We start from the raw sequence: 12,586 nt of genomic DNA on the forward strand, positions 1-12,586 counted from the left end.
TCCCCATAAATAGAAATGGGAAACATGTTCTGTAGATGACAATATCTCTAGAGATGGAAAGTTTTAAAAGAAGAAGAAAAAATCATCAGGACACAGAATAACTTGTACTATGATGGATTACATTAGAATGTCCAGATTACATCACACACAAATCATACATGAATACCTTCACTAAAGCAGGTTGGTTCTCTTATTTTAGCATTTGGCTTTCATTTTAATATGCTACTTTCAGAAAAGCCAAACAACAAATGTGAAATTGCGAGTTATGCTGTCCTTTCCCCTGTATAATGATTAAATATTAGTCACAGGCTAGCAAATGCAAAATTTATTTCAACTGTACATAACAGATGTCCTTTTTTTTTTATAAAACAAAACACTTAATTGCTATATGCAACCACAAACAATAATAGGCATACTGTACAATACAATGCAACATTTAGATATACATCCAGTTTGTATTTTCAAAAGTCAGTCATCTACTAAAGATGGCTTTTCCCATTCACAAATGAAATGCACAATATATAGATCTGTCAATGTTTTACGTCACTATATACACATTACTGTGTTTTGGCAAGATTATGCAAAAAACACAATTAATATAGCTTGGTGTCAATTTTTGTTAAATACTCATTTAATGGAAACACCATTTAAGCCACATGAAAAGGAGCTGACAGTGGCTTAAACCTACCTTCTAATTCAGATTCTGCATTCTTTCAGTATAATACTAACTGTACACATATATTTTACAGAATTGCATAAACATAAGGTACTATTATTAGCATGACTAAAGTTCCACAAAAATAGAAACACTGAACCTTTGGACTGAATACCATCATTTCCACACTGGTATTTTTTAAACTTCTTGCATTAATACTTCTGATTAGTTGACAATAGCTAGTGATCTGTAACATGGAAAACGCAGACAATGATTTTTAATTCTGCAGTGATGTTGGCACTGAAGATCATCATCATAAAATAACATCATTCCGATGACAGTTAATGATTTAACTGCTACAATAATTAATGGTGGCAAACTGTCAAAGCTTTGGTGCATACAAAGTCAATAAAATCTTCAGATCTGGGAAACAAAAGCATTATTTTGTGTGATAAAGGAAAGTTTAAGTGCAGCAGCTATTTCAAAAACTCATAATATTTACAAGTACATAATATATGTAACATAGTAGTATTATGTGAATGAACAGGCATTTAACCAGTGCAGAAAACATCAATATTATTCCACCAGAACACTACGGCTTAAAAAAAAGAAAATCAGGGGAAAAAATGATCCATGCTTTCAGCATTATAAATAGGAAGTGAATCCTCTATGTGACTTTTAAAATAAAAATGAAAGCTAAGTGGTTTACAGAGGCATTGTCTGATATAGCATGGAGTACATATACCATATATTTGTTCCCTCAGGAATTTTTCCTAGTTAAAATTAGATACAGTGCATACAAGGACCTTGTCGCCACAAAGGGTCAATAAAATGACTAGTACAATAATAAACCCCTGAAATTTCTTTCTGATAAGCATCTCAATTTTCATTATCTAGAGTAACAAGTAGGTTATCAAACACTTAAAACTGATAGTGAAGTTTTGGATATGAACTGCTTCTAATACAGCTTGTCCATTTTGACATCGTTGTGGGATTGTTCATGTGTAACCATTGGTTTCCTGCTTAAATCACTTGCAGGAGTTTACTATTGCCTTAGGACTTGTAAACAGTGTGATCAAATTCCCAGGCAGCAACAATTGCACCTATCTTAATTTGTTCATATAGTGATATCAGAACACTGAGCACTGTACATGTTTGAAATAAAAAATACAGCATCCTGGAATCTTAAGGAAAGCAAAAAAAATGTTATCTCCCTTTTAGGATGCGGCTCTTTTCTTAATGTTAATAAGCATTTAGAATACAGAAAGGTTTCATTTCAATTCCAATTATGTTATCCACAATACAGAACACAACTTTCCCCCACCAACGTCCCAGGTGCAGAATATATATTGTATCACATTCGGAACTGAATATATAATGTGTCAAATTCAGTTCTGTGCAAAGCTAAAGTTACTCTGAATGAAGAGCTGGTTGCTGAAAACCAATGTGCTTAGGAGAGCAATTACAAAACACAATAAATACATGTCTCAGATGTATCCAAACTGTGAAAACCAAAGCCAGGCATTCTGCTTTTAAGGACTTCCTACAACCCATTTTGACCACAGTTATACCAACAGTTTCAGATGCTGAACACTCAAGCTTTCATAATGGGAACCTTTCTGAATGGTTTTTTTCAGATTGGATTTTGTGGTTTTCATAGAGAAGGACCGATGCTTTATTGATAGTTGTGCATTTTACTAGGCAGATCAGCATCTAAAACCTGGAACCTTCCACACTACTACCTGCAGTAAAGTGACAGTATGACTACTGGTAGCATGAAGTATACACTGCATTTAACAACACAGACTTCCAGGTCTTTAAGACAACTGCTTAACTTGAGAAAAACGTATGATTCTTCATCCATGTCTAAGCAATGAAAAAAAAAGACAGCAATATAAACATTTTCATAGATTATCAAACACTCTGCCATACAGATTGCCCAGATAAAGGAGTATCTGAATAATTTTACAGTTCTTGTACTGCATATTTTAAAAATTATTTTCTCTTGTTCTCCCTGCTTTATACCTTGTGTTTATAATACATAGAAAATTAGACCACTATAAGGCTAAAGTAGTTCCATATTGCTGGCACTTAGCTCACAAACCAGTATGGTTTCAGTACAAAATACAAAAACGTGCTGTATCGGGTGGGGGGGGAAAAGGAATTGTTGCTACACTGACCAAGTCAAAAAACAGACTATTCAGAGCTACAAATCAATGGCTGTCACTTTTAAAAAACCCTAAAGGTATAATATCCTTAGCAGGATATACACTCTCGATTTAGAATGACTTAATTGTATGTGTATTAAATTGGCAATAGAGCCTCCCACGAGGTACAATTGAAATATCAGAAACGCTCTCAAAAGTTGTTAAAATATCACATTGAAGAGACAAGGAACAGCAAGAAAACATCTAAGAAAAGCAGGCTGTGATACAACAAGCATTTGTTAAGAAAAGCTCAGAAGTGCATTAGTTCTGGTGAGAGATATATGAGCAACAGCTCTTACGAGATGTAGACCCCATTCTGTAACTATGGGCTGTCCATATACTGTCATAGTCAGAGTCTTCTGAGAGGTCTGAAGGCTCCAAACGAGAAAGGCTACTGCGACGACCCAAGGAGTCTAGACTTGATTGGTCATCATCAGCCAAGACGTGATTATGCATCAGGTCAGTGCCTTGCCATGCTAAGGATGTACGGGTGAAATGAAATGGTGGATGTGGATAGGCAGAGGTGGGATGAGGAGGGGAACGTAAGGAATAGCCACAACCAAAACACATGAAAACAAAAGCAAAAGGTGATGGGAAGAGAAGGAAAAGAGAAAATATTGTTAAAAAGGCAGCAAAGCTTTATATTCTTATTTTTGGTTGGGTTTGATGTAAAAATTACACTTGGCATGTAATAACTTTTGAACTGTCACAATCTAATTTTTGAATTTGTTTTAAATTTTGAGCAGTTTTATTGAAAATATATGTCCTAACCTGAGTACCCCTGATTCTTTGATGATTATTATGAACAGGGCAGTCAACTCTAGTTGACAGAGAAATTTGAAAGGGAGGAGCACTATATTAACCCACAGCTACAACTTAGCTATAACAAATCAACTGGAAATCTTTTTACAAAATGCAAAGTTGATAGGGCTAATCAAACATTGCAAGCCACAGTAGTTATCTCAAATCAACTCCAAAATACTTTAGAATATTTTAGACTTACTGTACTATTTCCAGTTACCTCCCTGCCAAGACTAGCTATTCACAGTAGTCATTTTCATGACTGTGTCTAAACTTACCTTCTCGATATAATCACTGTAAAATATTTAGGGTGAACAAAGGGGTATAAAAATGCTTTCTCTCTTCTATTTCTATTTTGAAGCTGGGTTTTTGCTTATGAAAGATAAATGCCTGGAAATATTCGGAAACTGAAACTGTAGGTAGCCATATTGTGAGCTACTACACACGTGTTACTAATGATGTTAAACCCTTATCTAGAGAACTAACCTATTTTTCTGAGAGCAAGAAGGAATGCACAGCAAAAGACCAGATTTATAAAAAGGGAAAGCCCCACCCTTCATTCTCTTCTCTTCATTTCTATTGCCCCATAATCTCTCCAGATTTAAAAAAAACAAAACTTTTTCCCCAAGTAGTAACAAAAAGCTGCTGTCCTACCTCTGATGTCACTGCCTTCCAATCCACTGGTGCCCTAGCCGTGCTGAATTTGCACTTCCAAAAGCAGCACCTCCTGGATGCCAGACAGAAGGTGCTACTAGCAGAATTGCCAAATCAGCGCTGTGAGGGACAGGCAGAATGTGAACACAGAGGTAAGAAAGGGGTACAAAAAGAATGTGAAAATTTTAATAAAGTGTCTGGTAATTTTTGAAATGCACCGTTACTCTTACAGAAGCAATCCCAACACCAAATGGAGTTTTTCCACCTCTGATGGAAAGCTAAACATGGAATGGTAGAAAACCTAAAATTTTAATGCCAATACCCATCCTTTACAAGAGAAGAGGTCGTGCATGTAACTGATACTTCAGTTGTTTCTTAGTGCCGTTAAATGCAAATAAAAGCTGTTGATTTTTGATGTATGTAATGATATCTACTGCACTATGTATATTTCTTAAATATACATAGGAAGGGAAAAATAGGGGGGGAAAAGCAAAAATATACTTTGCATCAGTTGTATGTGTTTCTGTGTACACACACAACTGCATAATTAAAAATTAAATGTTTCACAAACCATTTCTTGTCAGATTATCTTTGAAAAATGATCAGCACCACTAAGCACAGTTGTGACATTTAAAATAGCAATAATTTAATTTAGCCTTATTTTGTTCCATAATTTATCTTTAGAATTTTAAACAGTAAACTTGTTTCTTTCATTTTTACCAGGTAAGCCACAATAAAACAGAATGATCATAGGGCTAAAATCAAATTTGTGGAAACCGAAACCAGTCCAAAACAGGGATGAGCTAATAAATTACTTCAATTTTATCACCTTGAAGACTTAGAACTTGATAAAATGGATCACAAAGACAGAGCTGAAGAGTCCCTTTTCATACACATTTTAGCTTGAAACAATGTAAATGAAAATTAAAAACATACATAAAATAACTTTGCAATAAATTCTTCCTTCATACAAAAAGCCAAATTCCAATATTAAGTATATTTGCATGCAAAGTAGGATTTTTCAAGGTGATGAGAAGGCAGGCAACTGCACATGTGTTAAAGAATTTGTGCACTAAATTTCAAGTCTTATATTGTGACTTTCCAATTGCCAGTCTAAAATGTTTTTGCTTGGAAATAAAGTATGCACAAAAAACTGTTTTAGTAATAAACACTGACAAATACTTGGAAATTAAACAATTTAAATGGACAATGAATTATTTACAATGTCCACACTAATAATTGCTGACAACAATAAAATCACTATCTCAGGATCATTTTACAGCATACCAGAGATATAATTCCTAAACAAGGTTTATATTCAATGGCAAAACTGTGCAAATTGGAGCAAACTGAACAGCATGCTCTCCTCCCTTACATAAACGTTAACACATGCTGGTGGATTCCCCTGCTATGTGGAGTGTTTTACTTACAACACAAAGAACCTCCACAACTGCAGCCTTGTTTTAGATTGAGGATGTGCATTGTAAGTACCAATCAGCTGAATGTAAATTTGAAAAACTGAGAATGGCAACCTTACCCACCACAGAGATCTAAGAAAATTAACAGTTGCTCCCTGAAATTATTATAAGAGAGGATTAAAATTTGTAATAGTAAATATTAAACAGCTAGTGGCAAGGAAAACTTTATATGCCCCATTTACCATTCCACAACAGGAGTGAAGGTTTCCCAGAAGCCCTTGAGCAAAACATGTATCTTGTTGAACAGAACTCTCACAGGCATAAAGCAGATATAGCCCCAAAACCTAAAATGACTATTGCTCTTCCATTTACCTCTACACTTACCATTTTCTCTCAAGAAAGTATATTGCAAGTGTCATTAAATCCAGACACTTCCCATTCCTTGGTGCATGCTTGATACAGGTTTCATACCATGGCAAATTTAATAATATGGATTATATTCACCAAAATTGGACCTCAGGCAGGACTTCTGATGCTCTAAGTAGAGCGCCCAAGCACCCCACACGGAGACCCACTTCAAAGGCTGATTTTCTTAGGACACATCCCATTATTTGTAGTGTTGGGACCCACCGCTGTTTTTGTTATGTATCTAAATAGCATTTTGGTTAATTAATTCAGCCTTTTCTAACTTACTTGAATTTAGTGTTTGGCGCGTTTTGGCACTTGTGCAGTACGCTTCAATGACCTTAAGAATCTGAGCATCTTCTTCCAATGCAGCTGTACCTGAAGTCAACAGAAAAATAAATCTTTACCATGGCTCTAGTTATTAAGCCAGTCATGTAATTGTAAAGTCGTTGTAAGCCTAGAGACAAGTACCAGATAATTCAACTAAGGTTCAGCTCAGAGATTGTATTTATTACCCCCACCAATTGTAGCTGATCCCTTAACTTATATTCTGGAAGGAGTTTCAGTGAGTGAAACGAGTTTAAAAAAACCCAAATATATACTTAAATGTTATTATAAAATGTATTGAAAAACACCTCAAAACTGGGAAATTAAGCCAAACCTAAAGAAGGTTTCTGAATATTTTAAAGCTGCCCCTTTCTATTTCTTTTCCAAGAGAGCTATGTGGAATACAAGTGTTTCGAAGAAGCATGTCTTCCCTCTATGATATTGTGCAAACAGCAATCAGACACAAAAAGTATACCAAAACAGTTATTAGTTGCACCTTAACTAATATCACAGTTTAATTAGAGAAAACACAAGGAATGGAATATTATCTTCTAGTAAATAAATCAGAGCATCATGTAGTTTAATAACTAAGTCTTTATTAAGGTTCACAAGTGAAACAAACATACAATTTTTCCATAGCAATACTATGAAAGGAAGTCTAGCATTCTGAAAATTAAACTCAGCATAATATTATAACATATACTGTTGTACAATTTCAGCCTTGTGTCCATCAGGAAAAATGCTACTTACTGTATGAGTACTTTTGTGAAATTTGGCAGCATCTGACAGCTATTTTCAGATTGTGTTAAGTGAAGCTTGTTAGGTTTCTTAGCAGAGCTTAGAGCAGAGAAAACATTCCAGACACAAAGTTCTAAGCATATCTGCTTTGGAGTTAATTAAAAGAAAATCCATGTGAAGCTAAATCTGTTCTTCCTGGGCTTCAACTAGATCCTTTTATCAAAGCTGCTTCAGCTAAGAACAGGGCGTGAAATCCTGACCACGTTTGAAGTAAATGGGAGATTTTAGTCTTGACTTCAATGGAGCCAGAATTTCACCAAGGTTGGTTGGTTTGTTTTTAAATTTCCATCCATTTTTTCCCATCCCCACAAAGCTTTATATACCATTGGCCTTGAAGATTTTCACTGAGAGTATATGAAGGTCTTTCAAAGTCAGCAATCTTCTCCTAGCAGGCAAGACATCCAGAAATTCCCATTTTTTATTTTCAATTATTTATGATCACAACCAAACAGTACTTTACAGAATATCCACCAGTGATGACTGTTTGCAAACACCACTAATAGCAACATGATAGTTTTCCAATAATGTTTAAGATGTCCAAACATTTCTCACCTATACCAGAACTATTTCCTTTCTTTAATAAATGGAAAAAATCTGTCAGCAAAGCAATTCCTCTAGGCAGGGTGTTAAACTATTGTACTGTTTTGTACAGTAGAGATGAGGAACTAGTAATTATGTAGGCATTAACTTGCTTACATTATACCCAGGTTCATGGAAGTATTTGGTTGGTATATCTCTGGTATCTGATTTGTTTGTTCAAAGTGCAATTAACACAGAAGGACAAAGACTACTAATTACTGAAACACTGAATAAAGAATGATGAGTATCTGGCAGCATCAGTAAAGTTATTCAAGTAAGTAAAAGTCACTGCAAACAAAGTCATCAAGTTTCCCTTTCAGCAGGCAAGCCATCCCTTACATCAAAAGTGCTGACAACTGTAATTTTAAAAAGATTATCTTTCAATTAAACAAGTAAGTTCTATTTCATCTTTCTTTGAAGCTAAACAATAGCTCCTGTTAGTACATGTGCTTTGATCATCTCTGAGGCTGCAGGTGTTTGCTTGGAGAAGTGGAATGAAGCTGCAACTGCATGCTGGTGACTACTGAAGTTCCACACAAATATCTGATGGGATCTGTTGTACTGGGACTGCATTGCAGCAGTTTCTTTACTACTTAACTGATCTCCATTGGTTAGAACACGTCAAATTCAGCATTGTTTCTCAACATTGCTTCATTTCTATTCCTAATTATAGCAGCTGTGACAGATTAAAACATTTATGTTTCAGCAGTTCTTGAAATTAAAAGATGGTCAGATTAGTAGCGACTTGTTTGTTTTTCAGTTCTATTCTATCCTTTCTTCCATATTTTAATTCTTTATTTCTCACATTCTCCTCAAATAATCAAGTTTGTGACATAACTTCTTTTAAATGGCATAAAAGCAAAATACAAAGTCATTTTAAGATCACAGGTCCATTTCCCACCCCCATCAGCCCATCTGTAACCATCATACCACGCACTTAAAAGGCATAGTAATGAAAAGGATGTTACAATTGTTTTTAAATTATGTGGCTTCTGCATCTCTAACTTGCCCACTGTATCAAACAGTTAGTACTAGTAATTAATATTTTACTACTGGGAAGCAGTATTAAGCTCTACAATCTTTAAGATAAATACTTAAAGGAAGTATTCTTTGTAAATTTAAAGAGTAACAAGAAAAATGGTCTGACGTAATTATGTTATATAAATCCTTTAAAATGAATTTAAAATAAAAATATCAATAAAGAGATACAATTCGCTTGGATAAAAATGTCATTGCCATGTGTTGATATAACAGAACAAAACTGTCACGTTAAAGAAAGAGTTTCTATTGTACTTATCTATTATTCAGCAGAATCTGATTTAAAAAGATTTCCCAAAATGTTCTCTTCTGTGATCTGGGAAGACTGAGAGAACTAAAACAGCACCAACTTATTTTGTACTATGGGGAACCATTACTCTCTTTTGCTTTGAAGATTTTGAGAGGACAGTAGATGTAAATAAAAAGGAATGCCTCTTGATCAGTCCAGAATGAAAGTCTTGTGAAGATGCGGAGGGGATAAAGCAAATCTTGTTTTAACAATATCAAACAGAAAGTCTAAATTGAGTGTCTAGTATTGAATGAGACTACTGATATAATAGTCATCACAGAAACTTGGTGGAATGACAATTAATGGGAACTGGTAAGATCAGGCTACAAAATATATAGGAATTAACTGAGTGGGTCACGCTGGGGGTTGGGGGGAAGACTGGCACTCTACGTGAAAGAAAAAATAGAGTCAAATATAATAAAAATCTTAAATGAATCAAACTTTACCACTGAATCCCTATGTATAGACATTCCATGCTTGAATAATAAGAGTATAAACAGTAGGAATATACTACCAAACACCTGACCTAGATGGTAACGGTGACTGTATAATGTCAGGGACATTAGAGAGACTACAAAACCAGAAAACCCAATAATAATGAGGGATTTAACTATCTCCACAGTGACTGGGTAAATGTCACCTCATGACGGGATGTAGAGATAAAATTTATAGACACCATAAATGACTGCTTCTTGCAGCAGCGAGTCCTGGAACCCACAAGAGGAGAGGCAATTCTTGATTTAATCCTAACTGGAGCACAGGATCTGGTCCAAGAGGTGAATATAGCTGAACCGCTCGGTAATAGTGACCATAATGTAATTAAATTTAACATCCTTGTAGGGGTGAAAATACCAAAGAAATCCACCACAGTAGGATTTAACTTCAAAGAGAAAACTGCACAAAAATGAAGAGTCTAGTTAAACAGAAATTAAAAGGAACAGTCACAAAAGTGAAAGAAAACTGCATGGAAACTATTTATAAACATCATAATAGAGGCTCAAACTCTATGTATATGCCAAATAATAATAAAAACAGCAAGAGGACCAAAAATGCCACCATTATTAAACAGCAGAGAGAAAGAGACAAAAAGGTATCCTTTAAAATCTGGAAGTCAAATCCTACTGAGGAAAATAGAAAGGAGCATAAACTCTGGCATGTAAATATAAAAGTCTAATTAGGAAGGCGAAAAATGAATTTGAAGAGCAACTAGCAAAAAGCAAAAAAAGTAACAGTAAATTTTTTTTTAAGTACATCAGAAGCAGGAAGCCGCAATCAGTGGGGCCACTTGATTATCAAGATGCTAAAGGAGCACTCAAGGAAGATAAGGCCATTGCGAAGAAGCTAAATGAATTCTTTGTATCTGTCTTCACTGAAGAGGATGTCAGGGAGATTCCTATGCCCAAATTATTCTTTTTAGGCAACAAATCTGAAGAACTGTCCCAGACTGCGGTGTCAATAGAGCAGATTTCGGAATGAATTGATAAACTGAACAGTAATAAGTCCCAGTACCAGATGGGTTTCACCCAAGAGATATTAAGGAATTCAAATATGAAACTAAAGAACTGCTAACTGTGGTTTGTAACCTATTGCTTAAATCAGCCTCCGTTCTAGATGACTACAGAGTAGCTAATATAATGCCGATTTTAAAAAAGGCTCCAGACATTACATTACAGGCCAGTAAGACTAACTTCAGTACCAGGCAAATTGGTTGAAACTATAGTAAAGAACAGAATTATCAGACATACAGATTAACATGATTTGTTAGGGAAGAGTCAACACGGCTTTTGTAAAGGGAAATCATGCCTCACCAATCTATTAGAATTGTTTGAGAGGGTCAACAAGCCTGTGGACAAGGGTGATCCAGTTTCTGGACTTTCAGAAAACCTCTGACTCCAAAGGCTTTTAAGCAAAGTAAGCAGTCCTGGGATAAGAGGAAAGGTCCTCTCATGGATCAGTAACTGGTTAAAAAGATAGGAAACAAAGGGTATTAATAAATGCTCAGTTTTCTCAATGGAAAGAGTTAAATAAAGATTTGTACTCTCACCTGTGCTGTTCAACATATTCATAAATGATCTGGAAAAGTGAGTGACCAGTGAGGTGGCAAAATTTGCAGATGATAGAAAATTACTCGAGATAGTTAAGTCCAAAGCTCACTGCAGAGAGTTACAAAACTGAGTGACAGAGCAAGAAAATGGCAGATGAAATGTAATGTTGATAAATGCAAAGTAATGCACACTGGAAAAAATAATCCCAACTAAACAGACAAAATGATGGGGGTCTATATTAACTGTTGCCAATCAAGAAAGAGCTCTTGGTGTCATTATGTAAACTGAAAATGCCAGCTCAGTGTGCAGCAGCAGTCAAAAAAGGAAGCATTAGGAAAGGGGTAGATAATAAGACAGAATCTATCATAATGCCATTATATAAATCTATAGTACACCCAAAACCCTGATGTACAGTTCTGGTCGCCCCATCTCAAAAAAGATGTATTAGAACTGGAAAAGGTAGAGAGAAGGACAACAGAAATAATTAGCAGCTTTCATATAAGGAAAGATTAAAAAGACTGACTGTTTAGTTTAGAAAAGAAAAGCTAAGGGGAGAGATGATAGAAGTCCATAAAATTATGAATGGTGTGGCGAAAGTGAATAGGGAAGTGTTATTTACCCCTTCACCTCACACAAGAGGCAGGGATCACCCAATGAAATTAACAGACAGAAGGTTTAAAACGAACAAAAGGAAGCATTTCTTCACACAACGCCCAGTAAACCTGTGGAACTCATTGCCAAGGCCAAATCTGTAACAGGGTTCAAAAAAAGAACTGGTTAAGTTCATGGAGGACAGGTCCATCAATGGCTATTAGCCAAGACTGATGGGTCCCTAAACCAGAAGCTGGGACTGGATGACAGTGGATGGATAACTCAATAAATGTCCTGTTCGGTTTGTTCTCTCTGAAGCATCCAGCAATGGCCACTGTCAGAAGACAGGACACTGGGCTAGATGGACCCATTGGTCTGACCCACTATGGCTGTTCTTATGTTTTTAATGTGGAAAGACAGAAGGAAAAGAATCGCTTTTAAAGAAGAAAATATTGTGGTCAAATGATGACCACTGTATATTCTAATCTGTTTCAGGCTTTGTAAATTTTCAAAAATTTTTTTTTGCCATAAATCAAAAATTATATTCAAAACCATATAGGCCAATATTTTCAAATTTGATTAATCACTGTTTAGCATCAAATGCCATATTTAAGCACCTAAACAAATAATGGCTTGGATATTCAGAGTTGTAAAGGCATTCTCACAGCTCCCATTAAAATTCTGAAGTGTTGGCCAGAGTATTTAGTTTCCTAGACTCCCAACAAGTTTCTTTCAACTTGCTTAATAAAATTATACTAAAACTACTTCAAACAAACTCA

General features: G+C 35.3%; 1 protein-coding gene across 4 annotated transcripts in view; it reads right to left on the reverse strand.

The window, feature by feature from the left end:
* ARHGEF7 (Rho guanine nucleotide exchange factor 7) overlaps positions 1-12,586 on the reverse strand; it is a 192,538-nt gene that overhangs the window by 17,357 nt on the left and 162,595 nt on the right. For 2 of the 4 annotated variants that reach the window (XM_054011294.1, XM_054011302.1), the window contains exon 18: positions 6,429-6,518. The exons of 1 other annotated variant lie outside the window; for it this stretch is intronic. In XM_054011294.1, coding sequence (XP_053867269.1) covers positions 6,429-6,518 — 90 coding nt within the window. Of the gene's footprint in view, positions 1-3,161; positions 3,339-6,428; positions 6,519-12,586 lie in introns of all 4 variants that reach the window. One more of the 4 variants, XM_054011311.1, reaches the window with a different exon arrangement.

The sequence above is a fragment of the Malaclemys terrapin genome, chromosome 1 (assembly GCF_027887155.1).
Source record: "Malaclemys terrapin pileata isolate rMalTer1 chromosome 1, rMalTer1.hap1, whole genome shotgun sequence".
NCBI lineage: Eukaryota > Metazoa > Chordata > Testudines > Emydidae > Malaclemys > Malaclemys terrapin.